Source organism: Theropithecus gelada, chromosome 3 (genome assembly GCF_003255815.1).
Source record: "Theropithecus gelada isolate Dixy chromosome 3, Tgel_1.0, whole genome shotgun sequence".
NCBI lineage: Eukaryota > Metazoa > Chordata > Mammalia > Primates > Cercopithecidae > Theropithecus > Theropithecus gelada.
In genome coordinates, this window is record NC_037670.1 from 28978501 (window position 1) to 28994317 (window position 15817).

Genomic DNA, 15817 nt, shown 5'->3' on the forward strand with positions numbered 1-15817 from the left:
TACTGCAGTCAGTCCTCACGCCTCTTTAGTACCCTTTCGACAGGTTTTGTCTTCTACGATCGTGACATTTTTGAAGAACAGTCACTCCCTCCTCGCTCCCGGCACAGCTGCACACACATGATGTCCTCTGGTCTCCCCACTGCTCATCATTCTGATCACCTCATTCAGGTGTTGTCCTAGCTCTCCACTCTATAATGACTGTGTTTTCCCCTGCAGATCACGAGTGATCTGTGGGGGTCACTTCAAGACCATGCACATTTACTGCTCCTACTGAAAATTTTCCTGCAGATTTGGCATCCATCGATGATTCTAGGAAGTTTTACCATGAGAATTGTGTAACAGAAATCTTTTTAAAGCATCTTTGTCTCTGGAAATGAGACCTATAGGAAGTATCTGGAATGGTAAAATGTGTAACAAGATGATATGATTAACAATACACACACACGCGTGCACACACACACAGGAACTAAAAATACTGTGATGTATGGATGTGGCTTTGAATGCAAAGAAACCTGCTCTTGTGCCACTGAGGAAAAGCTCCACTCTCTAATGCCAAGGCACATAAGGACGATGCTATGCAGGCGTCCCTCATGATGATACGAGTTCTCACTATGCTGACACTCACTATCTGAACTCAGAAATGGAACAGATATGTTTTCATATGAGCTCCCAGCTCTCAGAAATCTGTTACCAGCTGTCTGAAACTTAGGAACTAAACAAATACAGAAAATTTGGCATCTCTCACTATCCAAATACAGAATTTAGGCAGTGAGGGGTGGTTTGTACTTTACAATAAAATAGCGTCCCTTTGAGATTTTGTGTATTGAAACTTGGATGGAGAATTGTAAATAAAGAGAAAAGACACTGACTTGCAGCTCTCCTTCCCACCATCCACCTGGGTTCTTTTTTCGGATCAAAATCAGCTGACCAGGGGCGAGAGTGAGCTGCTCGGGGCCGGTGGCGGTGTATGAGGCAATAACCTGGGCAATTTCTGAAAAACAAGATCAAACATGGCAGTGCACTGTTAGAGTCAGCAGGAGAAAAGGGCAAGAAGATGTGGGCACCTCCCAGGTTCACAGATGAACACATCAAAACCAATGTATTGGGCTGGATTTCTACTCAACGAGTAAGGCTCCCTGAATCACCCCTGTTCCCAGAGCTACCAGGCAGACACGGCATTCAAGGGCTTGGCTGATCCTCGAGCCCTCAGTGGGCTGCAGACTCCCTTGTCACCCCGCGAAACTTACCAACTTCCCTCCACAAAGTCCGCTCCTTGCCCACTCCTGGCACCTTCTGTCACACCCCTCCCATAATTACTGGGAATGCCCTGAGGCCACGGGTGGGGGCCTCCTTTGCCACCCACCCCAGCACAGCAGCACTCAATGGCTGAGCTGCCACTTTAAAGTGACTAGAGGACTCCATAGCTTTCCCAGCTGCCAAGTACAGCAGAAACAGAAGCCTGTTTTCCTCAGAAACCACTGGGAGCCCGGCAAGAGCTTATTTCTATGTTGTTGCTGCAGATTCTCACTCCCAACGACACAGCCTTCTTCTTTATGCTTCACATTTTGAGTGATCCCTGAATATCAGGTGCAAATCATGGCAGGGAAAATTTCTTTCTTTTTATTTCACGTTATAGGAGGGACCTGGAGTTAAGAAGGGAACTTTATGCAAAAACAATTCAGAACAGGGAAAAAAATGTAAACGGTTCTGTACTTTTCCTGAATGTGAAAAGTCCCATGGGAAAAATTCCAGCAGTACCACAGACCAGGCTCTGAAACACACATTTCCCCTGGCCCAGGAGATCGAGTATGAAAAAACAGAACCCTTCTCTGCCTGAGTTCTGGCACATCTGCAGCTACGCTTTCTGAACTTCTAGAAGCAATACAGAACAAACTGTTCTACTCCTCTACCCTTGCTCTCCAAGTGTGGTCTGTGAAAGAAAGGAGAAAAGAAGGAAAGAAGGACAGAAAGAAAAGAAGAAAGAGGGAATGAAGTAAAGAAGAATGGAAAGGAAGAACGCAAAAAGGTCCCAGGTTCTGACGAGACTGCCTACTTTTCTACTCACTCCAGGGAACGAGTAAGACTCTGGCCCTTAAGCAAGCCGCTCTCATCCTGTTCTGCATGCTATCAGGCGTTGGCCACCAGGAGAGAAGCACCCGGCAGTCACGGTGCAGGCCTGGCCCTGCCTGATGCTTTGGAGAGCTCAGGGCAAGCAAGAAAGGCCACAGCACAGTCTACTGGCCCAGCCTAGGCTCTGACTGGGAGCTCCAGTTGGGATGTCTGCACTGGGATGAGGACTCTACTGCAACAAACCAAAGACCAGCTCTTGGTTCCAAGAGTTTATGGCTTGAAGAAAGACCAAACTAGTGTTCTATTTGGCACTGGATGTTCTTGCTCCTCATGGGACCTGGCAGATGCAGCGAGCAATCTGCCCCAACATTCTCTGAGGTCTTTTGTGTCCTTTCTTGCTAGTTTCAGTGCAAAGTAAAGCCCACCTGGGCATCATCTATGAAATATCTGGATCCTCTGGAATGACAAATGTCCAAAACTTAGAAAACTTACACTTAAAACAGAGATTTGGTGGGTGGTCCAATGTATCTCCTTCCATTGACTGTATTTGTCTGACTAAAATAAAATCCTAGACTATGTGAAATTTCCCTTTCTTTTTCTGGCCATGTAAGCCCAGCTGGAGCTGGGTACCAAACAGACAAGCAAATCCGTCTTTTGGCATTTCAGTGACTGTTTTAACCTGTAATTTCCTAAGGATATGATAGCAAAAAAGCTCAAATGACCCAGACCAGGAAGACATGCCACAGAAACCATATTATTTCACATCCGCTTTCTTTTCTTTTTCTTGCTATTTATAGCACATGTGATTTTATTGAAATAAACTAAAACACTTTGGATTCAGAGGTGTGACTGTAATTTTGTACCTTCAATGTGTACCGAGGAAAACCATCCAATGGCTTCTAAATTAATAGGACCTATACTCACATAATATCTGTTGCTCCTCTAATCTTCTCCATTGTTTGTGTCCTGGGAATGCATTATTAGGAAATGAAAAAGGGCTAACCAAGCCTAAGAGAAGACGGAGAAGCAGTTGAGCCCATAATCCTACAGCTCCATGTATTATAACTTCCCAGTATCTCGCCTGAATTATTTATTTATATATTTATTTTATTTTATTTTTTGAGATACAGTCTTGTTCTGTCGCCCAGGCTAGAGTGCAGTGGCGCAACCTCGGCTCACTGCCACCTTGGCCTCCCAGGTTCAAGCGATTCCCCTGCCTCAGCCTCCCGAGCAGCTGGGATTACAGGTGTATGCCACTATGCCTGGCTAATTTTTGTATTTTTTTGGTAGAGACTGGGTTTCCTCTGTTGGCCAGGCTGGTCTTAAACTCCTGACCTCAAACGATCCACCTGCCTCGGTCTCCAAAACTGCTGCGATTACAGGTGTGAGTCACTGCACCTGGCCTCACCTGAATTATTTCTCGACAACCCAAGAGAACATTCTGTCAGGTGACGTCTCCACTCTTCATGTGTGAAGCAACAGACGAATCTCATAACCAAGTGAAATTATTAATGGATTCCAAGGAAAGGACTTACTCTCACCACTCTTAGGAAAGATTCTTTTTATTTTAGGCTTCTGGCCCTAATACACAAAGATGGGGAGCAACTATCAATTACATTCAAAACATTGAAAAGTAAGCATCAGGGTTTGTAACTTACCAGGTTTTTTTCCTAAACTCCCTGTTTTCCCAGCAGTTCCAGAGCCCTTAAAACAGAGCAAAAGGTCTCATTTGCATGCTGAAGTTTTGATCATGCAATTTTAAAAACGATTAATGATGACACAAACCCGCTTGAGCCCCAAAGCCCCACTTTTCATTCTGGGAAAACACAGCACTGTATCACCTGACACAAGGATATAGATCAGGAAAATATGGGACAAAATAAGTACTTTAAAACATGTGGCTTTTACTCGTTTCTATAAGAGAAAAAAACAGCAGAGTATGGGGCCCTGTAAGAGCCCAGAGGGCTCCGAGCACAGGCACTTCTTGGACCTGGTCAAATCTAACAGGAGGTTCCAGGATAGGAAGACTGTTAGTTTACGTCCTAAATACTAAGCTCGGGCTTATTTTCACATGGTTAATTATGAAGTATTTCACATATGAAAAGTACAGTGAATATAACTCATGAGCCTACCACCCGGATTTAACACATTAAAATATTAATATTTTGCACATTTGCTTCAGGAGCTTTCTTTTTTAAAAAACTAACACAGTACAGGGACAACTGGAACCTCTCTTCCCCCATCCTATTCACCCCTCTCTATCCAAAGAGGCAGTGGCTGTCCTGTGTGGCCTTTCCACTCAATTTCACAGCGTTTATACACTGAAATTTCTCTATCAATGCAGAGAGGCAGAGCATATTTCTTCCCAACTATCAAGTGTTTAAAAAGTGCTCTGGGGTTGAATTCCTCTCTGGGATACTCATGGAATTTTAAACCAGCCAAGTAAGCCAACAACAGAGACCACGAGAGGCAGGACAGGAGCCAGAACGGAATCTGTTGTTACAAAGTGCTTTATTCTAAATTAATTTATGCTTGAGTCTATCTCGCAGTAAATTAAGTATTCCAATTAAAACAAAACAAAAGGCTTAGTAAACTAAACATGAGTTACTGAAAGAATAAAAATATGCCATTTATCTACCAGGAACACAACTTACAGTCTCTTTATTTTGCTTACTGAAATTTAAGAACCATTTACCAGGAAAAGTTTGGGTTAAATTTTTACACTGATTCTGCTTTATTAACAAACAAAGTTATACAATAGCAATCTCTCACTATTTTTCAATAGGCTGCAAATCAAAAAAAAGGAATACCAATGAAACAAGACTCCAGTGACCACTTAACTTGCCTAGTACAGGCTTAGAATCGACTCCCTATACTCCATAAAAAGAACAAGGCAATTGGCAGTACCCAACAGTAGAGTTCAAGTAGTTTCAATGTGCTCCCTTTGAAAAACCCCAGCCAGTCCCATAAGCTGGGATGGATTCAGAAGGCCATGTTCTGTCCTCCCAGCACCTACAAAGTCCCCTAGACTGTGCCCCAGACCTGCCCATACAGAGAAGGGAAGCAGGATCGGACAACTCTCCCCATGCCCAGACATCAATTCTGGTATCTGAAGCTGGGTCTGGTGTTAAGTTTGGTCAGATATTTTGCTTTTACACTGAACTCTGCATTCAAGTAGGACGAAAGAGCTGAGTTTTCTAATTTTTTTCATTATTATTGAATAGTATCGCTAAATGTATATCTAAAAATTTTTAGTACTGCTAGTTCTTCTGTGGCTAATAATTTAAGACTGTGGTTAAGAAAGTAGCTTACAACTCTACTTACCTTAAAAAAAAGTCACTGTGTTTTCCTAATATTTATTTCAGATGGTTTTATTAAAGTAGAAAACTGTAACTTATTAAAATACATTACAAGTAATAACTTTTGTATTTTAACTGATCCAAAAACTCAAGTCACTTTAAGAGTTCTCATGCACGGTAGTAGAAATTAAGTTTGGCTTTTAGGGTTTTACCAACTCCCCTGAAATATCATCTATATGACTCTCATTGGACTCGACTTGCTGGCCTGGAGAAGAATTTAATTCTCTGTTTCCAGGTCTGAAAAGTCCAATATGCCAGCTGTCTCACAGGGCAAAATTATTTTCTTCCAGGCTTCTGCCAAATTCTCCAAGGGTGGGCAGACTTAAGTAAATCCATCCATGGGAATTCCACTTAGCTGCTCTCAAGACCGCAGCAAGAAAAACCAAAAAGCAAAACAATGCCACCCCTTAAAAAAACAAAATCCAAGCAAATAAAATCGTTTCTGGGAGCTGCAGGAGAGGTGAGCAGGCCAAGGGCAGGACTACTAGAGCAGGGCACCAGGCCCAGCCTCGCCCCCAGAGCAGCTCCGAGCACATGGAGCTGCACATGGAAGAGCCCAGTATACCCTCCACGACTGGCATTTGAAATAGAGAACTTTATCCTCTTGCTTACTCCTGAGAAAGCGGCCCCTACAGGCTCCCTGCCAGCCTTTTCTCTCTCAGTACCTATGAGGTATGAGGAGAAAAAGAAAATTACTGTGAATTGACTGTCAATGCTTTAAAAAATGAGTCAATTCTTGTTGGCTTTTTAAAATGTGCACTGGATCTGTTAAGTGACTCCATTTATACCCCGAAACTCTCCACTAACGTGCAAGTGGCTCCTACAAGACTGACTTCCATACTCTGTGGTAAGTCCACCCCACCATTCCATTAAACTTGCACTATCTTAAGACCACAGTTTATGCGATCAAACTTTTACGGGTCTATTTAACAATAGTGGGAGCCCTTCCAATTTATACAGATAATAGCACTTAAATTCAGTCCTGATCAACGGAGATTCTAAGGCCTAGTCAAAAGTGTACCCATCTCTTAGATCTTGTGTCTTTCTGCTGTGTGGGCAAAACCAGAAATTCTAAAAACTTTCTAATACCCAACATTCTGGGGCGATTATCACCAGAATACTTCTGTTCATACAGGCAAAATATTGCTATCATTCTTGGGGCATTTAAAAATCAGTGACCATAATGATCTAATCAAGAAAGTTTACTCCAAAGCATAAGTCGGTTACACGCAGGAAGAGAGCTTAATACTGAACATGATCCTCCCAGCTGATGTGGACCAGCCCCATCACACTCAGCCTCCACTTAGCCCTGATGCGTTCTGCTTGGGGGAAGCCAATGCTTACTCCGCAGTGCCAAATAACAAAATCAAACAATGACAGGTCACACTGGATTTACTGTCACATTCCAGAACTTAGCAAAACCCAACAAAGTTCCACTGTCAAACATCGTGACTCCCCGCAAAGAGAATCACCGCACAGAAAGGGAGAGGAAACAGTTAATGTGGGTTTACCTCTGAATCTTTAAGCCTCACATAGTTAGAAGGGAAGACTCCGGACTTGTCGCCCACTGTTCCTGTCCACCAGTCACCATCTTTCTTGGTAACCAAAATCACATCCCCTTGCTGAAAGGTTAAATCTCCTTGCTCAGAACTCTCGTAAGTGTACATGGCAATAAATTCTGGTGGGGAGAAATATTGAGATACGGAGAGAGCTTGATTGTTTAAAGAAATCCCAGACAGCTTTGCAAAAGCAAGTTTACGAATAAGGAAGTTAGGACAAGATCCATTCAAGAGAAAGGCTAGTCACAGATAAAATACAGAGCTGCAGAATACCCTGGGCTCCACATTCCCCCAGTGCACATAAAAGTTCAGTAGCTGCAGACAGGGAGACAATTCCTGGGAAGACCCAGACACAGGAACAAAAAACCCAACTGCATGTTTACCGACACTGGAGTATTTACGAGTGATCTGCCATTTAGCGTCATGATTTCTTTTTGAATGAAAATGGTTTTTACATTTATTTTTAACTAAGAGTTACACAATACCTACTCTGTGCTGAGCACTGGTTCAGATGCATTCAGATGCAGGCTCTTGGTAAGCATATTAAATATGTGTATTTCAGTTTTGAGGGTACCAAGTCACAGTTTTAAAAAATTGTTAGACAGCATAAATCCTTTGTGTAAATTAAATAAGACATACTTTTCATTATTCAACTGCCTGAAAACTTATGTCCTATTGTGCCATATACACAATATGATAGGAAGCTGTTAGAACACAAAATGAGTTACACATATTATTTAGTTAAAAATGGGCATCTAGTTGTCATTCAAGAGCACAGAGAGGACTGATGAGAAAAGGAATGTCCAACCCAATCCCAGAAAGCCTTTCAACAAGTTAAAAAGACAAATCCCAGTTTATCATATTTTATTATCCATGTCATTTAGGCTTAAAGAATAAGAACTAATGTTCCTTTGTGTCTTGAATTTGAAGGGTGTGCATTACAGAAAAAACTTTTCTTTTTAATTAGACGTAGAACTTTGCATCACTCTTAGTGGATTTTATTAAGGCTTAGAACCAAATCACACTCTCAGAAATATCACCAGACACAAAATCCTACATGGAGGTTCTAGGTACAGGATAAAAGATTTACAGAAAGATGCACATGCTTCTTGTTTCCACTTTTTCTCCATTTTATCCTAGGCTTTTGTTTGTATTTTTTTAAAGCAACAGAAAAATCACCATTTACCCAAAAAGTTCATTTTTATGACGGACAACGTCTGTTTCTCTCTAAATCTCAGATAATGTTCCTTTAATGTCCAGCCTCGTGTTGAGTAAGAGGCAGGACTTTTGTATGGAGAACTCCTTCGGTTAATTATCAGAGCCTCGGCAGGAGGTACTAATGTAAACTAAAACAAACAGACAAAAACACAAAAACCTCTAACCCTTGTGCTCACGTGGGCAGCCCCTGGAGCAACAAGGGCCTCCTTCAGCGCCAGTGTTGACCTGTCAGCGCCGAGGCCAGCAGCAATTGCTGGTGGAGAGCACTGGGCCCCATGGCAGACACAGGTCATTCAAGCGTCCCAGGGAAAACAGAAGGCTCCCTGTCTTTAGCCCTGAGGCGCTGGTAACACACACCTCCACAGTGAAAACTGGAAAAACGATTTCCCACACAAGGAAATCAAAGTGTGGTGGCTTTAATAGGGTCATTCTTTCTTCATTAACAGACTCATTTTTCTGATTTCTCCATACTCTCACCCTTCCCTTTTCATTCTGCTCCCTGTTACTGTTCTTTAGATCATATTTGGCCATTTAAGACAGGATCCTTGGCCATCAATACTTTCCCCAGTGATTCCTCAGCTTCAAAGTTACTTTCTTTAAAATGGATCCAAATTTTGAAGTAACTTTCCAAATGCTTAAGAAACTTCAGAAACATGAACTCTGGCTGAACTTGGTATTGCAGTATAAAATATAAAGGAGACTGGGAAGACCGAGGCTGGCCTTGCCCTGCCTGCCTTGCACAAAGGCATCTGAGAGTGGCTTTAGGGTGACAATGAAACCCAGAGACGTGATGACGGATAGGCAGAGGTTCCTCTTCAGCTACCCCTTCTCAGGAGACATTTCACAGAGGGCACTGTCCATCCCCAAACCAGTATTTTAAAAGTGACCCAAGCCAATCACCTATTTTATCTGGTTTACAGTTTACTTTAAATTTGATTATGTTCAATGTGGTATTAACAAGAGGCTCATTAATAAACAAAAATAGCTTTTCTCAGAATTTCTAAGGTTAATGTCCTCCCACCCCTTCACAAAGCCAGCAAGCTTTCCAATATTTCTAATAACTAAGTCATTTCAAAACGGCTGTAATAAATACAAACTAAGATCAGAATTTAACTCCATCATGCTGCCCAATTTTAAGTATATGCGTGGTTCACTTGTGACCTATTTATTGAGGCCTCAGTACATGTCTCAAAACAAATAAGGCCGGGCGCGGTGGCTCACGCCTGTAATCCCAGCACTTTGGGAGGCCGAGGCGGGCGGATCACAAGGTCAGGAAATCGAGACCATGGTGAAACCCCGTCTCTACTAAAAATAGAAAAAATTAGCCGGGCGCAGTGGCGGGCGCCTGTAGTCCCAGCTACTCGGGAGGCTGAGGCAGGAGAATGGCGTGAACCCAGGAGGCGGAGCTTGCAGTAAGCCGAGATTGCGCCACTGCACTCCAGCCTGGGCGACAGAGCGAGACTCCGTCTCAAAAAAACAAAAAACAAAAAAAACAAATAAACAAACATTCCTCCACACTGCTATTGGATGAGGATGCTCATACTTTACGTGGCTTTACCAGTAATCCAGGGAATGAAGCAAAAACGACATAAAAGTAGTAGACATTTACTGAGCTTTGTTCTAAAGGCCTTCTGCATATTATCTCACTATCCTTGTAATAATTTCCTACCTCAAGGGGAGTTATCACGGCCAATTTACAGACAAGGAAGCTAAGGCATAAACAAAATAGTACTGTTACTAGATGGGTGAGTCAAGATACAAACTCCAGCCCTCCAGTGAGCCTTGACTAGATATAACACACCAAAGTTTTTTCTTTCTTATTTTTTGGTGAGGTGCATAATTTGCTTTTTACTAAACTAACTGCATGTGCTGTGTTTAAAGGAGCTTTTTGCCTTGTTACCCTAACAGTAGATAAAAAAGTCATTAAGATAATGACAATGTATAAAGGGAACTCTGTTAATCATTTTCACGGTAATAGCAAAAAGGAGATGCTGGATTGTTTAGTGATGATAAGGTTTTATAGCTATGCTATGAACTAAAAAAATTTTTTACTTTAAAAAATCCTCTTGAAAAAAGAACATTGTTACTGTGAGTCTGAAATACCACTATACCTTAATCCTTGCTGTCTCCACCTAGAACAGCTGTTTTAATAATTCTATTTTTCATTGGGCAAGGTTTCTAAGGAATGTAACAATCTCATTATGGCAGACAAACTAAATAAAACATTCTATTCTCATGTAATGTATTCAAGGAACCCATAAAGAATTACTATAGAATTGGTTAGTTATAGCATCTGTTAACTACAACATTGCTCAGACGTCTACACAGAAAACCCATCTAACTCAGGGAGCACTCTCCAGTTAGGATGTGATGATGGCTGTACTGAATGTAAAAAAGATGTGAGATTTTTACCATGAGGTTCTGAATTACACAGGTTTCGTTCGGTTGGCATCCATATAATATTTAGGATTATGTCAGCAAGTGGAGATTGAGAAAGAAAGCAATTATTTGTGTAATAAACACTCAAAATGATTTTTTTTTAGTCCTAAATTGTCTGGTTTGGTTGTTTTCATGGAGTACATAAATTGAGTTTCAGTTTCATTTGGGATGGTACAGATGGCATTCATGTTACTCTGAGAACTCTAGTGGTCTGCGTAGTTACTTTTAAAAATGAAATACTTATCTATGAAGTCAGATGAGACTAGACTATGTTAGATGAAGCAATGACCACAATTTAGGTATAGAGATGCTTGGAAAACTTGATTCTTAGTGAACTGAATGGGTCTCTTGTAAAAGTCAAAGGGCTCATAACAAAATATAATTAGAAAATTCAGTTTTTGATGATTAATATGTCTGACAGTATTTTCCATGAAGTACTCTGATTCTGTAAAGAGCTAAACTTTCATTTTACTGTAGTTTAATATACTGATCATAAATGTAGTCTATCTTAAGATGAAATTCAATCTCATTTCAAACATTTACGCAACGTCCTTGACCCTTCTGAAGAACATAATACAACTCAGGCCCTCACCTTCTCCAGAAACGACCGGCTTGGCTGCTGGAGAGGCTACTCGCTTTAGACTAGCAGGACTCTCTGAAGAACCAGACTCCATGCTGCAGTAAGGGAAGAAGAGAGTATTTTAATTTTTATCTTTGAAGAAAATAGTGCAACTGACACTGATTTTTCTGTTAAAACTGCTTAACTTTTAAAACTTTAAACAATTCACAGCTGAAATAGTTGTACTTAGCTAGTTTAAAAACACATAATTAGGTAATACAGAGGCATGACTCTAAGCTCGCATTCTTATTTTTCAGCACTTTGCTATACTGGACACATAGCTTATGTACTAGTTTGTTTCAAGGCAAGACTGACTGAGAGATGCTCATTGAATATTTTTGCTATATTCATCTTCTTAAAGCTCATAGTTTGTTTTGAACATTAATATGGTTGGAGGAATTAACAACCTTAGGTTCCATGCTATAAGACCCTAATGAAAAAGACAATTAAGTCCTCTGATCATTTCCCCAAATCCTTTGGGTTTCTAAGTATTCACACATATCTGGTACAGCACTGGGTAATAAGCATAAAGAGAGTCATAATCTCCAACTAACGCACAAGAGAGTTCCAGGTCTCAGAGCTGAATTCCTTCTTGCATAAGGCAATGAAAAACAAGGCACACAGGTTTTCATGAGGGAAGAAAGAATGCACTTATCTGTAAGAGGCTCCCTTTTGGTACTCTCTATACTCTAACTTTTGCAGTTAAAAGATCTAGAAGGCAAACTAATCCTGCAACGCCTGTCTGTGAATCTTAACTAGTGCAAACAGTAACTTAACACCTAATATTGTTTTCATCAAATACAAGCAGATAAATACAAAAATACCTGGTAGATTTCCTTATGGGCCCTGAAATGAGTTTGACGTAAGACTTGGGGAACCAACCCTTCTGACCTTGAACTTCTCCAAACCACCACATGTCTTGCTGTTCCAGAACGGTGATGACATCATTTTTGTTAAAATTTAAATGGTTGTCTTTTTTGGCTCTCCAAGGATACAGGGCTTGAGCTTGTAGCCCCTCCACCTTTTCACCCTTGTGTGGAATGACATAAAGGACCTCTCGTTACGTTGCAGTTTGTTATCAATTAGGGCAGACGTGAACATGGCACCTCTCCAACAAGCACAGGCCAGACAAGCACACACGGCCACAAAGGGCCCTGAGGCAGCACAGCAGGAGTGCTGGATGCTTCACTGTTTCCCAACAATTGTTTATTTCCAAAAGCGGAGGCAAAAGCCTGCCAGCCTCTTCACAAAGTCACTGTCTGACCATCTATAACTCTCTCTTTCAACAAGCCAGGAGGTCACAATTATTCTGTTGCATCTATGCGCCTTTTAAATTTTGGTTCTATTTTTACTCTCAAGTTGCCCAGGATACCTCCCCATTTCCAATTTGACTGGTGTTTTTAGTGGAGGATTAATACTGGAGCAGAAATTTTATGAACTATCATGAGATCATTAACTGGCATTTTAGTTTAGGTGGACCCAGGGAAATAGGTCCTATCTGGATTATGCTTGTTTTAGTTCCTTTTCAGAGAAAACAGGGATTTGGTGAGCGTAAATTCATTGTAATTACCATTTATTGTACATCTACATGCACTGCTCCATGAGATTACAAAAATGAAAAAAACAGTCTTTGCCTCCCCCAAATAATTTAGGGAAAAGCACTTTATTAACCATAAAACACTATAAAGATGGGCAGTATTATTAGCAAGTAACTCACAAGTAATGGGGAAGAAAGAGATAAAAACAACCATGTGTACCACCTGGCAGAATGCAATATACTGAAAAGGAGTTCCTACTGTTCACTGCAGGAATAAAGAGGAAAGAGGGATGAATTCTGCCTGGGGGCATCAGGGTAAATTTCATAGAGGGGGCAGCATCTGAGATGGGCCTTGAAGGATGAGAAGGACTTTGACAGCTAGGGCTTCGGAGGAAGGGCACTCCAGGCCGAGGGCGCAGCATGGGCAAAGGCCTCGAGGTGGAACACTGCAAGGGGTCCGGGAAGAGAAGCACAATCCGGGGCTGCATGTGGCCTAGTCTCATGGAGGGGTGGAGGAGGAGGTCAGGCTGGAAAGGCAGGGTAAGGCATTTATTATCTTTCAAGAAGCTATAGCATTAAACCATTACAATATTTTAAAGCATTTAGTAAAAAATGAAACACCAAGTTTCAATCATATATATGAACGGGCAAGAACAAAGGACAATGCCTAGAGAGAGTTACTTCAGAACCAATTTGTACTTGCCTTCGGAAGTTATTTATATCATACTGACATTAAGTTATGATTATGTCTGATAAGCAGAGAGAATTTACAACAGGTCAAACAGTTTCAGCATCTATGTTGATAACCTCTAATTCCTGGTCTTCATGGGTTCTTACCTTCTTAAACCCACAACATCCCTATCCTATTTCCTTCCACTTAGCTGTACATTCACTCCTTCAAGTCCCTCAGAGCTGAGGGGGTTTCCCTGGATTTTGAACACCCCTCAGATTGTATATTCTCGACCTTGCATTTTCCCCCTTGCAGCGGACCTGCCACCTACATAGCTCCTCATCCCACAGCCCTTCTGCACTGTCTAATCCTCTCGGCCCCCTCATTGACTTCTCTCCATATGGACCCCAGGGTCGGCCTTTCAACTGCGCCCTCACTGGCATTTCAGAATCTCTCCCCCTGAGAAATCTTCCCCGTGTCTGCTGTGTCGACCTTTCTACATTGATGGGCCCTAATGACCCCAGCCTGGGCTGGACGTGGACTCTGGGTTTGAATCCCAGGTCTGTCACTTACTAATTTTCTGGCTTTAGCAACTGTTTAATCTCTCTGAATCTCAATTTCCACATCTGTAAAGTAGAAATGAGACTTTCTCCAAAAGGCTATTAAAGTGTAGCAATCCCACGGTAATGTAAGATGTGTGTAGGTGGGGAGGGGGCAGGAAGTTTAGTAAGATCCATGCACAGTATTGCTATGATAGAAATAACAGTGGTGAGCTATATAACTATTATTATTCCTAGTCCCAAGCTGTGAAGCACTGCTAGAGAAAGCTGAGGCAATGTGCAATGATCTATTACAGACTCAGGTTAAATTAAGCCAGGCAATTCTTCTTCTTCTTTTTTTTTTTTTTTGAGAACTGAGTCTTGCTCTCTCACCCAGGCTGAAGTGCCGTGGCACAATCTCAGCTTACCACAACCTCCGCTTCCCAGGTTCAACCGATACTTCTGCCTCAGCCTCCCAAGTAGCTGGGATTACAGGAGCCCGCCACTACGCCTGGCTGATTTTTGCATTTATTAATTTTTTTAGTAGAGATGAGGTTTCACCATGTTGGCCAGGCTGGTCATGAACTCCTGATTTCAGGTGATCTGCCTGCCTCCCAAAGTGCTGTGATAACAGGCATGAGCCACCGTGCCGGCCCAATTCTTCATTCTTCTTTGTTGGCTCCCTCATTTGCCTGCTCCCAAACCTCTTCTACACTCCGCAGCCCCTCCGGGCTCCTTCCTCACTGAAAACAGTATCATACAGCCCAAGCTGAACATTTTTCTTGGCTTTATCTTCTCCAGTCTCTTTTCACTCTTCCTCACCCAGAAGAAAAAGACTCCTGTCTTTTCTGTGCCTTTAATGTTGTCTGCCTTATACCAACTATATCCTCTGACACTTCACTTTTCTATCCCCATCTCCACTGGCAACATGGCTGGTTCTTGCTTTCCTGAGGCCCCTCCACTCTGGTCCTCCTCTTTCCTTTTGCAGATCTTTCCACTTCCTTGCTGCTCATTTCCTTTTACACCCCTGCAGTGTGGTTTCATCCTTCTCCTTCCCAGGTTACAAAGCTCTACCTGTCACAATGAATGGTCTCTTCTTTGCCCTGACCACAGTACTTAATAACATAAGCAAACTCCCTCCCCCACCTCCACTTTCTGGAACAACCCCTCACCCCGTCACTGAGTCACTGTTAACTGAGCATGTGACACGTGCCAAATGCTGAGCTAGGACAGATGCAAAGGAAAGTACCATTTCCTGCTGAGTAGCTCTTCTTCTTCTTCCAGGCCACAGAACACACACGTACGTGCCTGTGGATTTGCTATTTTCTCCCTGTATTCTCTCTCCTTGGACGACCTCACGCATTTCCTGAGATCCGATAACGTTCTCTACGGGAATGGCTCCCATCTATAATCCCGGTCTCGTGCTCTCTTCCACCCTCCAGATCTATGTTCCAACAGCCTGCTAGACAGGGTCCCACATTCACCTTCAACTCAACACAACTAAAACCCAACTCTTCCCTTTAACTGTGCATTTTCTGCCTTCCTCCTTTCCTCCTTTAAGGTGGGCCCTTTTTCTCAATCCCAGCCCTCTTCCCTTTCCTTCGGCTCCCATAGGCATTGTGACTCCAACCTCTTCACTCTTCTCTGCAGTCTCTCCCACCTGCACGCCTCTTCTGCTTCCACCGGCACCTCCCCACTTGGTGAACATGAACTCAGCTGGGTCCAGGCCTGCCCTGGGTCTCAGCTGGGTGACAGTAACAGCCCCCTGACTGGTGGCACTGCCCTGCCGGCCCTCTACTCTAATCTT

At 42.4% G+C, this 15817-nt stretch overlaps 1 protein-coding gene across 8 annotated transcripts in view; it reads right to left on the reverse strand.

Annotated features, from left to right (window-relative positions):
• The window catches only part of ITSN1 (intersectin 1), a 243151-nt gene that overhangs the window by 59096 nt on the left and 168238 nt on the right, over positions 1-15817 (reverse strand). For 6 of the 8 annotated variants that reach the window (XM_025378049.1, XM_025378046.1, XM_025378047.1 and 3 more), the window contains 5 exons: positions 12089-12294; positions 11238-11320; positions 6941-7107; positions 3729-3774; positions 870-991 (listed from right to left, as the gene is read on the reverse strand). In XM_025378049.1, coding sequence (XP_025233834.1) covers positions 870-991; positions 3729-3774; positions 6941-7107; positions 11238-11320; positions 12089-12294 — 624 coding nt within the window. The remainder of the gene's footprint in view (positions 1-869; positions 992-3728; positions 3775-6940; positions 7108-11237; positions 11321-12088; positions 12295-15817) is intronic. The other 2 variants (XM_025378054.1, XM_025378053.1) reach the window with 1 other exon arrangement.